Genomic DNA, 20,271 nt, shown 5'->3' with positions numbered 1-20,271 from the left:
GCCCCTCCTTACCACCATTTCTTCCTCCTTGAGGCCCAGAGGGGTCCAGTGGCCTTCATAACACAGCCGGTTTGTTACATGGACACATTAGAACCTAGTTTGGTCTCCTAATATCTGATAGGGTGTTCATTCCCTTAAATCTGCCTTTCAACTTTAAGATGTTTTTATTGAAATGTGTAATTATGGCAAAGTCCCTAGGAGAAACTCCAGAGGACAATGGAGAAGAACTCAAACAAGAAAGGCAGGCTGTTTTCCAAACATTTATCTTATTTCTCTGGCGTGCTGTTCCCTCTCTCTCACTTCCTGTGTCCTATATTGCCCATCCTTCTGCCACTTGGGAGTTAGAGTACGTTCAGCACGACCACCCCTGAAGCCCTGATTCAGGATTTGCCATCAGCTGCCAAGCCACGCGTACTCAGTCAGCAAGAGGCCCTGTAGGAGCCCCGAGTGTGACAGCAGCATGTGACTCACTGCTCCTGCCCCTCAGGCCTCCCCACTGCTGGACAATGAGGACCCTCTGGGTCTGCCTGAAACAGACTGGAAGATGGTATGAACACCAGAGCTACTCTATTATAGCCCTTTACGATGGTAACCTCTTTTCCAGGCCAGAGGTTTGCAAACCTACATGTGGAGAATATGGCCTTTCCTTCTGGTTGGGTCTTAGAGTATAAGCTAACCAAGGTTCCAATAAGTAATCTGCACGTTCAGTTACATTCAGCGATAAACTGTTTTCCAAAAAGGAAGCTTCACGTGTACCTGGTTTGCTTTCTGTGTAGGACACTTACATGCTTCATTCAGTCTTAGTGATAACAGCAAATACATCTTTCCCACTCTGCACCTGGTGGTCAGACATCACCCTCCTCTTATCTCCACTGTCCCTGTGCTCTCGTGTAGAAGGCTTACATATGGTCCTCCAGGATTCGCCTGTAGGGGGGACTTCCTGATATTTTGGATCAGACACCAGGCTCTTCCCTTCCGGCTCTTCCCTAGGCCAGTCTACAGTTGGATGGTTGTGTCCAGGCATTTGTCTGAAGATAATATGCTTGAGCTTGAATATTCCTGGCTCACTGGCAGCTTCTCGTCAGACTGACTTAGCAGCGGCCACACTGGCTCCTTCGTCAAGGTGAATTTGAATCCCACTAGGTTACGTGGTTTAAAAAGGGAACTGAAAGTTTGCGGTGAAGATTGTGAAGAATGTGAAGTAGGAGTGAATGCTTGTCATGCTCTGCAACATCTGTCACCCGTGAGGACTGCTCTGCCCAGAGTGTTTGCTGCTACAGGACCTTGGCAGTGCTGAGCAGCTTGATGCCATTTCACTTCAGCTGTCTTCTCTGAGTCTACACAGCACTTAGTTTCTCCCTTTAGTATGGAGAGCATTTACATGTGTCATTATAGCTATTTATTTATATGCTAAGCTCCTTCCCATCTAACTTGGAATACCTCAGGAGCAAACATTGTCCTAATTAATTCAGTATCTCTATCAGTTGTGTTTGTATTTGATGACTATTAGGTGCTTAATAAATACAATGATATATAAACAGTACTTAGATGATATAGATTGCAAAATAAAATGCTCAAATACCAACTAGGAACTACATCATAGATCTAACATTTGCAGACTGTACTTCAAAATCCTGGTGGTCTCCCAATTCCTATTGTGTATCTCATTAACACTTTCCAAGCTTTTTATTTTTATCATGGAATCATTGATATACACTGTTATTATGAAGATTTCACATGAAAAACATCGTGGTGACTACATTCACCTATATTATCAAGTTCCCCCTACACCCCATTGCAGTCACTGTCCACCAGCGTAATAAGATGCAACAGAGTCACTACTTGTCTTCTCTGTGCTACACTGTCTTCCCCGTGACCCTCAACACAACATGTGGGCCAATCATAATGCCCCTCAATCCCCTTCTCCCTCCCTCCCTACCCACCCTTTCCCACTGCTCCCCTTTGGTAACCAGTAGTCCCTTCTTGGAGTCTGTGAGCCTGCTGCTATTTTGTTCCTTCACTTTCGCGTCATTGTTACACTCCACAAATGAGGGAAATTATTTGGTATTTGTCTTTCTCCACCTGGCTTATTTCACTGAGCATAATACCCTGTAGCTCCATCCATGTTTTGCAAATGGTAGGATTTCTTTTCTTCTTATGGCTGAATAATATTCCATTGTGTACATATACCACCTCTTCTTTATCCATTCATCTACTGATGGGCACTTAGGTTACTTCCATATCTTGACTCTTGTATATAGTGCTGCGATAAACATAGGGGTGCATATGTCTTCTTGAATCTGAGAAGTTGTTTTCTTAGGGTAAATTTCCAGGAGTGGAATTCCTGGGTTAAATGGTATTTCTATTTTGAGTTTTTTGAGGAACCTCCATATTGCTTTCCACAATTGCTGAACTAGTTTACATTTCCAGCAGCAGTGTAGGAGGGCTCCCCTTTCTCCACAACCTCGCCAGCATTTGTTGTTCTTAGTCTTTTCTATGTTGGCCATCCTAACAGGGGTGAGGTGATATCTCATTGTGGTTTTAATTTACATTTCCCTGATAATTAGCAATTTGGAGCATCTTTTCATGTGTCTGTTAGCCTTCTGAATTTCTTCCTTGGAAAAGTGTCCGTTCAGATCCTCTATACAATTTTTAATACAGTTATTTGCTTTCTGGGTGTTGAGGCATGTGAGTTCTTTATATATTTTGGATGTTAACCCCTTGTCAGATATGTCATTTACAAATATATTCCACCATCTTGTAGGATGCCTTTTTGTTCTGCTGATGGTGTCCTTTCCTGTACAGAAGCTTTTTAGCTTGATGTAGTCCCATTTGTTCATTTTTTATTTTGTTTCCCTTGCCTGAGGAGATGCGTTCAGGGAAAAGTTGCTCATGTTCATATTCAAGAGATTTTTCTTATGTTGTGTTCTAAGAGTTTTATGGTTTCATGACTTACATTCAGGTCTTTGATCCATTTTTAGCTTACTTTTGTGTATGGGGTTAAACAATAATACACTTGCATTCCCTTGCATATAGCTGTCCAGTTTTGCAAACACCAGTTGTTGAAGAGCCTGTTGTTTCCCTCTTGTATATATCCATGGCTCCTTTATCATTTATTAATTGACCATATATGCTTGGGTTTGTATCTAGGCTGTCACTTCTGTTCATTGATCTATGGGTCTGTTCTTGTGCCAGTACCAAATTGTCTTGATTACTGTGGCTTTGTAGTAGAGCTTGAAGTTGGGGAGCGTAACCACCACCTCCCTCCGCTTTATTCTTCCTTCTCAGGATTGCTTTGGCTATTTGGGGTCTTTTGTGGTTCCATATGAATTTTCGAACTATTTGCTCTAGTTCCCAATCTTAAAGGAAAAGCTTTCAGCTTTCACTGTTAAGCATGATGTTGGCTGTGGGTTTGTCATATATGGTCTTTATTATGTTGAGGTACTTGCCCTCTGTACCCATTTTGTTGAGAATTTTTATCATGAATGGATGTTGAATTTTGCCGAATGCTTTTTCAGCATCTATGGAGATGATCATGTGGTTTTTGTCCTTCTTTCTGTTGATGTGGTGGATGATGTTGATGTGTTTTTGAATGTTGTATCATCCTTGCATCCCTGGAATAAATCCTACTTGATCATGATGAATGATCTTTTTGATGTATTTTTGAATTCGGTTTGCTAATATTTTGTTGAGTATTTTTGCATCTGTGTTTGTCATGCATATTGGTCTGCAATTTTCTTTTTTTGTGGTGTCTTTGCCTGGTTTTAGTATTAGAGTGATGTTGGCCTCATACAATGAGTTTGGGAGTATTCCATCCTCTTCTACTTTTTGGAAAACTTTAAGGAGAATGGGTATTAGGTCTTCACTAAATGTTTGGTAAAATTCTGCAGTAAAGCCATCTGGTTCAGGGATTTGTTCTTAGGTAGTTTTTTGATTACCAGTTCAATTTTGTTGCTAGTAATTGATCTGTTCAGATTTTCTGTTTCTTCCTGAGTCAGCCTTAGAAGGTTGTATTTTTGAAATTACCCTTTTTTTTTCTAGGTTATCCTATTTGTTGGCATATAAATTTTCATAGTATTTTCTCATAGTTCTTTGTACTTCTGGGGTCTCTGTAGTGATTTCCCCTTTCTTATTTCTGATTATATTTGAGTAGACTCTTTTTTTTTGATAAATCTGGCTAGGGGTTTATCTACTTTGTTAATTTTCTCAAAGAACCAGCTCCTGCTTTCATTGATTCTTTCTATTGTTTTATTGTTCTTGATTTTATTTATTTATGCTCTCATCTTTATTATGTCCCTCCTTCTACTGACTTTGGGCCTCATTTGTTCTTTTTCTAGTTTCATTTACTGTGAGTTTAGACTGTTCATGTGGTGGTGTTCTTCTCTCCTGAGGTAGGTCTGTATTGCAATATATTTCCCTCTTAGCATGGCCTTCATTTGCATCCCTCAGATTTTCAGTGTTGAATTATTTTCATTTGTCAACATATATTGCTTGATCTCTGTTTTTATTTGGTCATTGATCCATTGGTTATTTAGGAGAATGTTGTCAATTCTCCATGTGTTTGTGGGCTTTTTTGTTTTCATAGTTTATTTCTAGTTTCACACCTTTGTGGTCTGAGAAAGTGCTTGGTACAATTTCAATTCTTCTGAGTTTACTGAGGCTCTGTTTGTGGCCTAGGGTGTCATCTATTCTGGAAAATGTTCCATGTGCACTTGAGAAGAATGTGTATCCTGTTGCTTTTGGGTGGAGTGTTCTGTAGATATCTCTTAGGTCCATCTGTTCTAATGTGTTGTTCAGTGCCTGTGTGTCCTTATTTATTTTCTGTCTGGTTGTTCTGTCTTTTAGAGTGAGTGGTGTGTTGAAGTCTCCTGAAATGAATTCATTGCATTCTGTTTCCCTTGTTAATTCTGTTAGTATTTGTTTCACATATTTGTGTGCTCCTATGTTGGGTGCATAGATATTTATAATGGTTATATCTTCTTGTTTGACTGACCCCTTTTATCATTATGTAATGTCCTTCTTTGTCTCTTGTGACTTTCTTTGTTTTGAAGTCTATTTTGTCTGATACAAGTACTGCAACTACTGATTTTTTCTCCCTATTAGTTGCATGAAATACCTTTATCTATCCCTTCACTTTCAGTGTGTGTATGTCTTTGTGTTTGAAATGAGTCTCTTGTAGGCACCATATAGGTGAGTCTTGTTTTTTTATCCATTCTGTGTATCTGTGTCTTTTGATTGGTGCATTCAAACCATTTACATTTAGGGTGATTATCGGTAGATATGTACTTACTGCCATTGCAGGCTTTAGATTCATGGTTACCAAAGGTTCAAGTGTAGCTTCCTTACTATCTAGCAGTCTCATTTAACTCACTTAGTATGCTATCACAGACACAACCTAAAGGTTCCTTTTTTGTCCTCCCTTCTTCCTCCTCCTGTCTTTATATATTAGGTATCATATTCTGTACTCTTGTCTATCCCTTGACTGACTTTGGCGGTAGTTGATTTGATTTTGCATCTGCTTAGTAATTAACTGGTCTACTTGCTTTACTGTAGTTTTATTTTTTCTGGTGACAGCTATTTAGCCTTAGGAACACTTCCATCTATAGCAGTTCCTCCAAAATACACTGTAGAGATGGCTTGTGGGAGGTAAATTCTCTCAGCTTTTGCTTATCTGGAAAGTGTTTAATCCCTCCTTCAAATTTAAGTGATAATCTTGTCAGGTAGAGTATTTTTGGTTCCAGGCCCTTCTGCTTCATTGCATTAAATATATCATGCCACTCCCTTCTGGTCTGTAAGGTTTCTGCTGAGAAGTCTGATGATAGTCTGATGGGCTTTCCTTTGTATGTGATCTTTTTTCTCTCTCTGATATTATATGTCTTGGTGTTGTCTTCCTTGGGTCTCCTGTGTTGGGAGATCTGTGCACCTCCATGGCCTGAGAGACTATCTCCTTCCGCAGATTGGGGAAGTCTTCACCAGTTACCTCCTCAAAGACTCTTTCTATCCTTTTTTCTCTCTCTTCTTCTTCTGGTACCCCTATAATGCGAATATTGTTCTATTTGGATTGTTCACACAGTTCTCTTAATATTCTTTAATTTCTAGAGATCTTTTCTCTCTGTGCCTCAGCTTCTCTGTATTCCTGTTCTCTAACTTCTGTTTCATTTACCATCTCCTCTACTTCATCTAATCTGCTTTTAAATCCCTCCATTGTATGTTTCATTTCAGATACTGTATTTTTTTTAAATTTCTCTTTCTTGAATTCCTCCCTGAGGTCTTGAATATTTTTCTGTCGCTCTATGAGGATGTTTATGATTTTTATTTTGAAGTATTTTTCAGGAAGGTTGGTGACTTCAGTTGCACTTGATCCTCTTTCTGGTGTTTGTGGGATTTTGGTTTGTGCCAGGTTCTTTTGACATTTTTCATGTTGTAATTATAACTTCATGTAGGCCGCACCCTCTAGTACCCAGAAGCTCTAGTCTCTGGAGCTACTCAGCCCCTGGAGCGATGGCCGGGGTCATAGACATGAGTGCTGGTGCCTGCTGGGAGAAAAGAGCTCTTTCTTGCTTCCCAGCTGCAGTTCCTTCCTCCACTGCCAGGGCCAGTGGGCTGAGCACATAGGGAGGAGCCTCTTTGCTACACCCCTGTCAGTGCTCTAGGCTGGGCTGCCCTCGGGCTGGCCTTGCACATGGTGGTGTGCAGCAGGTTTGTGAGCCAGTGTTGGCCGGGAGGAAGGAGCACAATTTCTGTATCACAGGGAGGGGGGCTGGAAGTCCAGTGAGAGGAAATCCTGGGCAAAATACCTCTAAAAGCCAAAATCAGTCAAAGGGAGAAATAAAGTTTAAAGCCTGTTTATTGCTTTCAAACTGCAGTCCGAGGCCTTCTCTCTTTCCTGCCTCAGCAGATGCAAAACTGACCCTCCCCCTCACCTCTCAGGTACAGATAAGCCCTCCATTGCCCAGGTAATTACCCATTAATAAGGAGATGAACTTCTCTCCACCCCTGAGGAATGATCCAAATGCACTAAAGCCATACTTCTCTCCACCCTTGAATACCTGTTGATATGCAGATGTACTAAAGCCAGGTGAAATATTCTGGAAATATTACAATTTTACCCACAGGGGCCTTGAAGCTGTGCTGCCAGCCAGGAGTATGGAGCACCTGAAGCTCCCGAAAGTTTCCAACCTGCTGGACTGAGTGCACTGGGACAATTTTGTCCACCTGTCTTTTCTCCTGAGCAGGAAGCTCGTGCAATCCTTGACCCTTTAGCAGCCATCTTGCTATGGGGATGTCTCTCAGACTGCCCACCTTTCTTTTGTCCCACAGTGGCTGGTTATGGGTACCCGTTCTCCACTAGCAGCTGGAATCTCAGTCTCTCCTAGTATTCTGCCTGCCTTAGCTTTCCAACCCCACTAATCTCCAGAGCACCATGTAATGTGGGTTGGTGCTCCCGGAGCAGATCTCCAGGGCTGGGTATTGAGCAGTGCTAGCCATCCACCCACTCCCAGCTCCATTTCTCTTCCTCCCTCTCACTGAGCTGTGGTGGGGGAAGGGCTTGGGCCTGCCAGATCACAGCTTTGGTACTTTACCCTTTTCCGTGAGGTCTGCTTTTTTACCCAGATGTAGGCAGTCTGTTGCAGCCTTCTTTCCTGTTGCTCTTTCAGGATTCGTTGTGTTTGCTATATTTCCATATTATATGTGGTTTTGGGAGGAGATTTCTGTCATACCTCTCATGCTGCCATCTTTTAAGCCCTGTCTAAGCTTTCTTTATCTTGCCTTCATGTAGAGCAGAAACAAAGAGGTGCATTCTCAAGTGGAAACTGGAGATTTCCATTTGGGGTGGCACTCTAAGCCATGTGGAGTTTTGAGTACCACATGCGGACAGCTGGCTTGATATGTTTGTTCAGGACAGTGTGGTGCTGTTATATAAACTTACTTTTTTGCTTAAAAGCCCACAGGAATGTTGAAAGAATAGTATAATGACTATCATGTACCCTATGTATCTCATACACCCACCACATCCATTTTTTGCCAATCAATTTAAAAGTAAGTTGCAGGCAATGACATATAATGAAGTTACTTTTAATTTTTTTATGGTTTTTTTTTTGAGGGGAGGGTCAATGGAGGATCAATAGTTAGGAGATGATTTGGGGGATACTGGCATTACCAAAATGTTCTGTTACTGAGTGACTTATCCAGTTGGGATCTTAATATAATCCTTCTGGCAACTGGAGTATCATTTCTTGAATTAAAAGCTCTCCTTTCCCCCAGTTTGTTTAAGTGACTCAATACATGAAAAGGAAAAGAGAGCATGCTTCTCCCCTTGAGTATGGATTGGACTTCATGTCTGATTTCTAACAGGGATAAAGAAGGGGGAAAGTAGTAACACTGCCGTGGAGAAACCTGCCAGAGAGCATCTTACCCAAGTGTCCGAGGTACCATGTGCTCCAAATACAGTGCACCAAATAGACCACATGACAACTCAGTGGCCGTCTTTCCTAAAGTCTACGAGCTCAACTTAATTATGAGATAAGCCCACTATGAGGAGCACCCTGCGAAACACCTGACCAGTGCCCTTCAATAGCGTCAGGGTCATGTGAGGCAGGGCAAGTCTGAGGACTGTCAAGATTGGAGGGGACTAAGGAGCCTCGATCAGGCTGACTTCCACAGTATTCTGTGAGTGGCGTCTGTTCATTTATTGACCTATCCATCCATCTAGCAGATACTTATGTTAGGCAGTTAGACTGTGCCAGGCTCCATGTTATACTCTAGGCATAAATATAAGCAGTGTTGACATAGTCTTCAAGGAATCTTTGCTTCAGTGAATTAGACTGGACCAACCAAGATCAAGTCATTGAAAACTAAATACAAAGACATCACAGTAATATGGACTGGTTAATATTAGAGTTAAATCTACATGAGGACAGATTTTTTTTTACCCCAGAATCCACAGAAAACTGGAATAGACAATGTTTAAAATGCACAGCATCTAGCACTTGGTAAGAGCTTAAAAATGGAACATACTAGTTTTTAGAAAATAGTCATGATGTGACAGACTGTTAGTACATAGAGTTGACCCTTAAACAACACGAGTTTAACCTCTTGTTAGTATTTTGTAGTGTTACGAGGGTGCACCCAGGTGGTGGCATGTGAGCCCCTACACTTCCAGTGGGTACTGCTTCAGAGAAGTAATGTTTGCACACTCAATCAGATTGCTCATCAGCATTGTCAATGTTTGAGCTTGGGAGTTCTTCACTGTGCAGGCTTCCTGTGTATTGCAGGTGTTGAGTAACTGTACTTAGAACCCTCAAGGTCCATAGTGGTGCTTAGGAAGCCAATGCAGGGGAGGTGAGAAGACCTGCTAGATCTCCAGTTGTGACAACGAAAAATATCACCAATTAGTCACCCTTTGGTTGAGAACCACTACATTCTAAACAATGAGGCATCCCTTCATATAGGGAATGAAGTTCACTGTGGTGACAGCAACGTCATTCCAAATGGACATGTTTCCCTGGTTGGTCAGGCAATTCCTGACACTAAACAAATTTTTTATAGGTCTGTCTATAAATTTGACTGCAGTCAGAGTTAACTCTGGTGCCATAAGTTTACTTAGAAAGCATGTCTAGAAAGAACTCACTTAACCTGCATTTTCTTATTTAAAGTGGCATAAGGGAACATAAGTGTACCATTCTTGAATAGTTCATCATTTAGGTATTTATGATGGAAATACTATCCATGTTTATCAGAAGGCAAGATGAATTTTCTGTGTAGTAATTAAAACTGATTCTGAAACCGAGATTCATTTTCCTCTATTCAAATATTATACTTAATGCATTTTTATTTTAAATATTAATGATTCTAAAAGTTATTCTTCTTTAATTTTACCTGTGTCAGAGGATTAGCAATCAGGGTAATAACAGAACATCGTGAACATACTAGTCCCAAAACCATGTGTGGGGCTCTTCCCCCCGGAAGAGCTGAGTTGCTGCTCCCCAGTGTCATGGGTGCCTCTCAAGAGAGGGTCACCTGGCTTGTGTTCTTCTAGTTTGCCTGGAATGGGGTTGTTTGTGCATGAAAAAATACCCCATAATTGCTAATTTTAGGAGATCTGTGAATTATGCTAATATTTCTCCTTGTGGAATAACTATCTGTTGAGCCCCTGTTACACACTTGGTGCTGTTCTAGGTGTTTCACATACTGTTCTTGTTCCTTCATTTGATTTCACAGGACACCTGCAGGTGGGTTATTTTTATTCCCAATTTACATATGGCCAGGATGATGCTCAGAGACCTTGGTCACTGTTCACCGGTGGGTAAGAGCTGAATCGGGTCCCTGCCTCCATGAGCGGTGTCCTCCACCCTGATGCCCGACACTCGTGGAAACCAGTACCTTACACGTCTGAGAGATTGTGCTGTGGCCATCACAGCTTTCTCATCCACTCATGCAGTAAACTTTTATGGAAAGCCTAGAGTGCACGCTCTGCTTCATAGACCACACTGCATCCTAGTTCCAGGAGTGAATATGGTTTTCAAAGAGATTCGTGTAGAATTTGATGATAGTTTTCATGCGTCTTTTCTTCATTTTCAGACCAGGAAAATTTAGAGAGTGTAGAAATATATGAGTTATGTATGACTGGTGATCTTTAAATTTGGTGTCAGAGTTATCTTCAAAGGGAAATGTATTCCCATAAGTGATTTCTTGTTATCAGTATCTTCAGTCATCCCCCAGTACCCATGAATTAATATTTGTAAAATGACCAAGTCACTGGGGGCATGAGAAGGCTGATAAATGCCATTTCCAGGGGGGACTGTCCATCAGGCACAGAGGCCTGAGCACCAGCTATATATTGCTACCACAGTGGCTGCTCAGTCTAACTCTGTGACATCGGGGATTATCTCCAGTGAAAGGGTGATCTCAATTTCTCCCCTTAGAAAATATTTTGGGAAGTGAAATGGAAACAAGAGTTACAGAGCAGTAATTCCGGAAATAGTACAGGTTGGGATGGACTGAATCAAGGGCTGGGAGCCTTTTCTGTTTGGTATAGTTCACATTTAGGGTCTGGGTTCTTTGCTGATACTTCAGATTTGTTTCTCCTTCTTAGTTTGAATTCCCAAATACATCCTTTTTTCCTATCACAAAATGCATAACAGGAAACCAGTTTCTGATGAGTGATTTAGTGGAAAGGTGGTTTACAAAGAGATTTCTTCACTCATTTCCTCTTACACGGAATTATGATTACTCAGGAAGGCTGGAAGCCGACACGGGAAGACTGGTTGGGAGGAAACCTTCCTAAAGGACACGGTGCTTCTCTGGGGACCCACTCGCTGTGAAGCATCTCGTGACAGACAAGCACAGACCTCCAAGTGGAGGTTCCCAACACCTGTGCTTGCTGTGAAATGAGACTTTCAGCTGAGTTTCTAATTCTGAGCTTTAAAGCAGCACAATTCTTTCCCCCCACCCCCAAAGAGAGTCTTCTCAGAACTTCACAGCTTAAAAAATTTGAAAGCAGAGCTGCTTCTGGTTGGAGTTCAGCTTCCCCACCCTGAGCAGCCCTGTTCCCTACGGGTGCTGGAAACCGCACAGCTCTCAGGCATCTTGTTTAAACACTAGGGTTCAGGATCATTAATATTTATTTGTTGCTTATTATATTTTAAGCCAGTTTGGGGTTGTAACATGCAGTTACCTTGAAAGGCAGTATTTATGGAAGTTTGATTCTTCCAAATTTACGATTTCTGATTTTTCTTCATTTCACACCCTAGAGTTTTACACTGGATCAGCTTCTCACCGTTCCTAGGCCCAGAAATCAAGCCATACTGCGTTTGGTCAGTTGTACATACTGGAAGAAGCAGCCCATTAGAGCAGAAGCCATCTGCCCTTGCTAGATCCCCACACTGGGGCACAGGTGTGCTAGGGGCTTGCAGTGTGGATGGTTGCAAGGGAATCATTTCTGAATCCTCGTAGTCCAGTTTCAGGGAACTCAATTTCTGGATTCTTCTTCCTAAAATTGATTCACCTGATAATATATTTGTATTCCCAGTAGCACTTACTTCTCCCACTTTACAAAAGAAAAGAATCTCAAATACTACTGTGATAAATGACTCCAGGACACAGCTCAGAAAGGACTGCCCGGGGTCCTGCCTGTGAGCTTCCTGGTTCAGGCGGGGCTGGGCTCTCCGGGAGCGCAATGTGCCATATATACGCTACATCTGGGGATGTGGGGAAGAGCTGATAAAACCTGCCTTCAGGTTTTGCCTTCTTCACCCCCTGACTTCAAAAGGACTCATCTCTCCCAGCTTTATTGAGATATAGCTGATGTTAGTAACATTGTGCAGTTTAAGATGATTGACATGGTGACTTGATGTATGTAAATACTGTGGAATAATCACCACAGTAGGTCAGTAACACATCTGCCACCTCACATAACGCTCTCCTGCGTGTGTGTGCTGAGGAATTTAGCAACCTGCAAGTATGTGATATGGCATTACTAATTATAATCACCTTGTTGTATGTTAGAGCTCCAGAACTAACTCATTTTACACTGGAAGCTTGTACCTTGTGACCAACATCTCCCATTTCCCCCATCCTTCTAGCCCCTGGTAACTGAATATACACTAAGTTTCTATGAGTTGAGCATTTTTAGATTCCACGTAAGTGAGATCAAACAGCAGTTGTCCTCCTCTGTCTGGCTTTTTTTCACTTAGCATAATGCCGTGTAGGTCCATCCATGTTGTTGCAAATGGCAGGATTTCTCTCTTTTTATGGCAAATAATGCTCCATTTACACACACACACACACACACACACACACACACACACACACGACTCACCCTTCTAAAGGGAAAGGCCTGTGAGCAAAGGTAGCATTGGCAAGAGATGGCGAACATGGTGAGTGTGTTACGAGCTAGAAAAAACAGCCAGATGGAATAGGTGTGTGACTCCCGAGGCACAGAGGAGTCGACAGCTTGCCCAGAGTCACGCGTCCTGTCAGTGGGTCACCCAAGGTTTACACTCCAGCAGTCCGGATCCACGGGCAGCATTCTTAACTCATACAATGTGCTGCCTATTTCAACCATATCTTTAAAAACTTACTCATATTACAACCGATCCTAATTTCTTCTGCCTTTGCAAACAACTAACAGCTGGATTCCTTGTGTTTTTTTAAGGTAATCTATGTCTTTTTTCATTAAATACAAAATAAAAGTTGATCATTTCTCTTTTTTTCTCATTAAACTTTAATTCAAAATTCTGTGACAGATTTTTGGTCAAGTTGTTTCCATTAAAAAGTACTGATTTTAAAAATTAGTCATTTTAAACTGCCCCCCACGCACACACACAAAGAACAAGTGGTCCACAAAACATTCACTTTTTACAATCAGTTGATCTTTTACTCTTAAACTTAGATGGCCAGTTGAGACAAACAGTTCTACCATTTGTTAAGAGTGGACAGCAAATAAAAAGTTGATCGTTTCTAACTAAATTAATGGAGTTGTTTCTGAGGTTTTATACTGGATTTCTTTTTTAATTACTATTAAAACTAAGCACAGATTTCTATATAGTACATTATACACATCAATAAAGGGATATGCCTACTTCACAAACAGCTACTTTGTGCTACATACTACAGTGCATTATGACAGGATTGAGGAATCAATTTATTACCTTCTGTTTGTAATTTTTAATAGCGATTCATTAAGTGTTTTGGAGCTCATTCATTTGAATTTAAATATAAAATAAGACTTTTTCTGGCACAAAATAAATCTGCTTTGGCTGCTCTGCCAGTTAAGCTATGATGGACATGTTCAGCAAATTGAGTGACGTCTGCAGTTCATATCCATGATTGAAGAAGCTGAGTTGACAATTGGAACATCAAAATGGATTTTGATCAAACAGTATGTGATTTTTTTTTTTTTTTTTTTTTTTTTTTTTTTGAGAGGGCATCTCTCATATTTATTGATCAAATGGTTGTTAACAACAATAAAATTCAGTATAGGGGGGTCAATGCTCAATGTACAATCATTAATCCATCTCAAGCCTAATTCTCGTCAGTCTCCAATCTTCTGAAGCATAACGAACAAGTTCTTACATGGTGAACGAATTCTTACAGAGTGAATAAATTCTTACATGGTGAACAGTACAAGGGCAGTCATCACAGAAACTTTCGGTTTTGATCATGCAATATGACCTATAAACCATCAGGTCAAATATGAATATTCATTTGATTTTTGTACTTGATTTATATGTTGATCCCACATTTCTCCTATTATTATTATTATTTTTATTTTTAATAAAATGCTGAAGTGGTAGGTAGATGCAAGATAAAGGTAGAAAACATAGTTTAGTGCTGTAAGAAGGCAAATGTAGATGATCAGATGATCAGGTGTGTGCCTATGGACTAAGTATTAATCCAGGCTAGACAAGGGCAGCAAGACATCCACGGATGCAAAAGATTTCTCTCAAAGCAGGGGGGGTGAGGTTCTGAGCCTCACCTCTGTTGATCCCCAAATTCTCACCTGATGGCCCCCCTGCGACTGTGCCTGTCTTAGGTTGTTCCTCCCTTGAGGAATCTTACCCGTCTCTGGCTAACCAGTCATCTTCCGGGGCCATACAGGGAAATGTAAAGTTGGTAAGTGAGAGAGAAGCCATATTGTTTGCAAAGGTTAGCTTTTTACTTCTTTGCAGATTTATGCCCTGTGGCTTCTATGCCCAGCACTTGTCTCGAGGTATCTTTACCACCTGGAGGAATTATGATACTCGGTAAATTCGATATGAGGCACAAATTCTATTTAAAGTTTGTAATTAGGAAGGAAGAAGAAAAGCTATAGATGTAGCATATGAAGGAAACTTGGGAGGATTGATTATTTCTTTGACATATCTTCTTGTATAGTACCTTAAGTATGTATAGATTTTAAACTACTAACTAATTTGCACACACATATTGACATAATAGGAATACGGTGACATAAACAAAGCAAATCTATAATTACCAGCCATCTCCAGTGAAGCCAAGAAAACCATTTAGGCACCCTAGGCATTTGTGAAAATTTATCTATGATATGATGGATATTTTCCAACTGTACTTGAACCATCAGACAAATTAAAGCAGCCCATTTCTGGGATCTGTTCACATCCCATATGTTCTTTTAACCATAGATAGTCTATAGTCATGAGATTTTGGGGTGCTACAACTTGCACCCCTCCCAACTCCTGGTTGAGTTCCAACAGTACAGATCCAGTCAAATTCGTTGTCTCACTGTATGCACATGCCAGCCTAGACATCTCCCTCCTCCTTCTCATGGCAAGTCCAGGAGATGGTGGGCTGGATGCAGCCACAACCGCAGCATCGTCCGGATCCCTGTGGAGGCTTTTTGATGATCATCCCCCGGCACGAGTCCTCCAGAGAGTGCTGATGCCGGAAGCTCCTCCTCATATCGTATCTTAGTTCATTTTCTGGGTATCCAAGCTAGGCCTTGATCTTCTGCGTAGAAACAAACAGACCCTTTGCCCACACTTTGACATGCCCTCTATACCACTGTGCAGAACTCATTGGAGGTCAGCACACAGGAACTGCTTTTTTTTTTTTTTTTTTAATTAAGAGAAAGGAATATTATCAGAAAAGAGTACCTCCATAGCTGATCATCTGACACCCTTTAAGTGATCAACATTAAGGATATTTAAAGCATGCGTTGATCTTTGATTTACCAATAGTTTTATCCTGTTAAGGAGTAATCCCCCTTTTCTTTCTTTCTTTCTTTTTTTTTTTTTAAATTTTTAATCTACACTTACCTGAAGAATACTATGTTTACTATGCTCTCCCCTATATCAGGTCCCCCCTAACAACCACATTACGGTTACTGTCCATCAGCTTAGCAAAATGTTGTAGAGTCACTACTTGTCCTCTCTGTGTTGTGCAGCCCACCCTCCCCTTTCTCCCTCCCCCCCATGCATGCTAATCTTAATACCCCCCTTCTTCTTCCCCCGCCTTATCCCTCCCTGCCCACCCATCCTCCCCAGTTCCTTTCCCTTTGGTACCTGTTAGTCCATTTTTGGGTTCTGTAATTCTGCTGCTGTTTTGTTCCTTCAGTTTTTCCTTTGTTCCTATACTCCTCAGATGAGTGAAATCATTTGGTATTTCTCTTTCTCCGCTTGGCTTATTTCACTGAGCATAATACTCTCCAGCTCCATCCATGTTGCTGCAAATGGTTGGATTTTTCCACTTCTTATGGCTGAGTAGTATTCCATTGTGTATATGTACCACATCTTCTTTATCCATTCATCTACAGATGGACATTTAGGTTGCTTCCAATTCTTGGCTATTGTAAATAGTGCTGCGATAAACATAGGAGTGCATCTGTCTTTCTCAAACTTGATTGCTGCGTTCTTAGGGTAAATTCCTAGGAGTGGAATTCCTGGGTCAAATGGTAGGTCTGTTTTGAGCATTTTGATGCACCTCCATACTGCTTTCCACAATGGTTGAACTAATTTACATTCCCACCAGCAGTGTAGGAGGGTTCCCCTTTCTCCACAGCCTCGCCAACATTTGTTGTTGTTTGTCTTTTGGATGGCAGCTATCCTTACTGGTGTGAGGTGATACCTCATTGTAGTTTTAATTTGCATTTCTCTGATAATTAGCGATGTGGAGCATCTTTTCATGTGTCTCTTGGCCATCTGTATTTCTTTTTTGGAGAACTGTCTGTTCAGTTCCTCTGCCCATTTTTTAATTGGGTTATTTGTTTTTTGTTTGTTGAGGCGTGTGAGCTCTTTATATATTCTGGACGTCAAGCCTTTATCAGATCTGTCATTTTCAAATATATTCTCCCATACTGTAGGGTTCCTTTTTGTTCTATTGATGGTGTCTTTCGCTGTACAGAAGCTTTTCAGCTTAATGTAGTCCCACTTGCTCATTTTTGCTGTTGTTTTCCTTGCCCGGGGAGATATGTTCAAGAAGAGATCACTCATGTTTATGTCTAAGAGGTTTTTGCCTATGTTTTTTTCCAAGAGTTTAATGGTTTCGTGACTTACATTCAGGTCTTTGATCCATTTTGAGTTTACCTTTGTATATGGGGTTAGACAATGGTCCAGTTTCATTCTCCTACATGTAGCTGTCCAGTTTTGCCAGCACCATCTGTTGAAGAGACTGTCATTTTGCCATTGTATGTCCATGGCTCCTTTATCAAATATTAATTGACCATATATGTTTGGGTTAATTTCTGGGGTCTCTAATCTGTTCCACTGGTCTGTGGCTCTGTTCTTGTGCCAGTACCAAATTGTCTTGATTACTATGGCTTTGTAGTAGAGCTTGAAGTTGGGGAGTGAGATCCCCCCTACTTTATTCTTCTTTTTCAGGATTGCTTTGGCTATTCGGGGTCTTTGGTGTTTCCATATGAATTTTTGAATTATTTGTTCCAATTCATTGAAGAATGTTGCTGGTAATTTGAGAGGGATTGCATCAAATTTGTAAATTGCTTTCGGCAGGATGGCCATTTTGACGATATTAATTCTTCCTAGCCATGAGCATGGGATGAGTTTCCATTTATTAGTGTCCCCTTTAATTTCTCTTAAGAGTGACTTGTAGTTTTCAGAGTATAAGTCTTTCACTTCCTTGGTTAGGTTTATTCCTAGGTATTTTATTCTTTTTGATGCAATGGTGAATGGAATTGTTTTCCTGATTTCTCTTTCTATTGATTCGTTGTTAGTGTATAGGAAAGCTACAGATTTCTGTGTGTTGATTTTGTATCCTGCAACTTTGCTGTATTCCGATATCAGTTCTAGTAGTTTTGGAGTGGAGTCTTTAGGGTTTTTTATGTACAGTATCATATCATCTGCAAATAGTGACAGTTTAACTTCTTCTTTACCAATCTGGATTCCTTGTATTTCTTTGTTTTGTCTGATTGCCGTGGCTAGGACCTCCAGTACTATGTTAAATAACAGTGGGGAGAGTGGGCATCCCTGTCTGGTTCCCGATCTCAGTGGAAATGCTTTCAGCTTCTCGCTGTTCAGTATAATGCTGGCTGTGGGTTTATCATATATGGCCTTTATTATGTTGAGGTACTTGCCCTCTATTCCCATTTTGCTGAGAGTTTTTATCATGAATGGATGTTGAATTTTGTCAAATGCTTTTTCAGCATCTATGGAGATGATCATGTGGTTTTTGTCTTTCTTTTTGTTGATGTGGTGGATGATGTTGATGGATTTTCGAATGTTGTACCATCCTTGCATCCCTGGGATGAACCCCACTTGGTCATGGTGTATGATCCTTTTGATATACTGTTGAATTCTGTTTGCTAATATTTTATTGAGTATTTTTGCATCTACGTTCATCAGGGATATTGGTCTGTAATTTTCTTTTTTGGTGGGGTCTTTGCCTGGTTTTGGTATTAGGGTGATGTTGGCTTCATAGAATGAGTTTGGGAGTATTCCCTCTTCTTCTATTTTGTGGAACACTTTAAGGAGAATGGGTATTATGTCTTCTCTGTGTGTCTGATAAAATTCCGAGGTAAATCCGTCCGGCCCCGGGGTTTTGTTCTTGGGTAGTTTTTTGATTACTGTTTCAATTTCTTTGCTTGTAATTGGTTTGTTTAACTTTTGTGTTTCTTCCTTGGTCAGTCTTGGGAGGTTGTATTTTTCTAGGAAGTTGTCCATTTCTTCTAGGTTTTCCAGCTTGTTGGCATATAGGTTTTCATAGTAGTCTTTAATAATTCTTTGTATTTCTGTGGAGTCTGTCGTGATTTTTCCATTCTCATTTCTGATTATGTTGATTTGTGTTGACTCTCTTTTTCTCTTAATAAGTTGGGCTAGAGGCTTATCTATTTTGTTTATTTTCTCAAAGAACCAGCTCTTGGTTTCGTTGATTTTTGCTATTGTTTTATTCTTCTCAATTTTGTTTATTTCTTCTCTGATCTTTATTATGTCCCTCCTTCTGCTGACTTTAGGCCTCATTTGTTCTTCTTTTTCCAGTTTTAATAATTGTGATGTTAGACTATTCATTTGGGATTGTTCTTCCTTCTTCAAGTGTGCCTGGATTGCTATATACTTTCCTCTTAAGACTGCTTTCGCTGCATCCCACAGAAGTTGGGGCTTAGTGTTGTTGTTGTCATTTGTTTCTATATATTCCTTGATCTCTATTTTGATTTGTTCATTGATCCATTGATTATTTAGTAGCATGTTGTTAAGCCTCCATGTGTTTGTGAGCCTTTTTGTTTTCTTTGTAGAATTTATTTCTACTTTCATACCTTTGTGGTCTGAAAAATTGGTTGGTAGAATTTCAATACTGTGGAATTTACTGAGGCTCTTTTTGTGAGCTAGTATGTGGTCTATTCTAGAGAATGTTCCATGTGCACTTGAGAAGAATGTATATCCTGTTGCTTTTGGATGTAAAGTTCTATAGATGTCTATTAGGTCCATCTGTTCTAGTGTGTTGTTCAGTGCCTGTGTGTCTTTACTTATTTTCTGCCCGGTGGATCTATCCTTTGGGGTGAGTGGTGTGTTGAAATCTCCTACAATGAATGCATTGCAGTCTATTTCCCTCTTTAGTTCTGTTAGTATTTGCTTCACATATGCTGGTGCTCCTGTATTGGGTGCATATATATTTAGAATGGTTATATCCTCTTGTTGGACTAAGCCCTTTATCATTATGTAGTGGCCTTCTTTATCTCTTGTTACTTTCTTTGTTTTGAAGTCTATTTTGTCTGATATTAGTACTGCAACCCCTGCTTTCTTCTCACTGTTGTTTGCCTGAAATATGTTTTTCCATCCCTTGACTTTTAGTCTATGCTTATCTTTGGGTTTAAGGTGAGTTTCTTGTAAGCAGCATATAGATGGGTCTTGCTTTTTTATCCATTCTATTACTCTATGTCTTTTGATTGGTGCATTAAGTCCATTTACATTTAGGGTGACTATTGAAAGATATGTACTTATTGCCATTGCAGGCTTTAGATTCGTGGTTACCAAAGGTTCAAGGTTAGCTTCTTTAGTATCTTACTGCCTAACTTAGCTTGCTTATTGAGCTGTTATATACACTGTCTGGAGAGTCTTTTCTTCTCTCCCTTCTTATTCCTCCTCCTCCCTTCTTCATATGTTGTGTGTTTTGTTCTGTGCTCTTTTTAGGGGTGCTCCCATCTAGAGCAGTCCCCGTAGGATGCCCTGTAGAGGTGGTTTGTGGGAAGCAAATTCCCTCAGCTTTTGCTTGTCTGGGAATTGTTTGATCCCACCATCATATTTAAATGATAGTCGTGCTGGATACAGTATCCTTGGTTCAAGGCCCTTCTGTTTCATTGCATTA

General features: G+C 40.5%; 1 protein-coding gene across 9 annotated transcripts in view; it reads left to right on the top strand.

The window, feature by feature from the left end:
* Window positions 1-20,271, top strand: part of LIMS1 (LIM zinc finger domain containing 1) — a 194,685-nt gene that overhangs the window by 159,924 nt on the left and 14,490 nt on the right. Inside the window, exon 3 of one of the 9 annotated variants that reach the window (XM_073238767.1) lies at window positions 991-13,889. The exons of the other annotated variants lie outside the window; for them this stretch is intronic. Within the exon in view, the coding sequence (XP_073094868.1) occupies window positions 991-1,032 (42 nt within the window). The 3' untranslated portion in view covers window positions 1,033-13,889. Of the gene's footprint in view, window positions 1-990; window positions 13,890-20,271 lie in introns of those variants that run through there. 9 annotated transcript variants of the gene reach the window in all.

Source organism: Manis javanica, chromosome 1 (assembly GCF_040802235.1).
Source record: "Manis javanica isolate MJ-LG chromosome 1, MJ_LKY, whole genome shotgun sequence".
NCBI classification, from domain to species: domain Eukaryota; kingdom Metazoa; phylum Chordata; class Mammalia; order Pholidota; family Manidae; genus Manis; species Manis javanica.
Note: the sequence above shows the minus strand (reverse complement) of the source record. Positions and strands in the feature narration are given on the sequence as shown.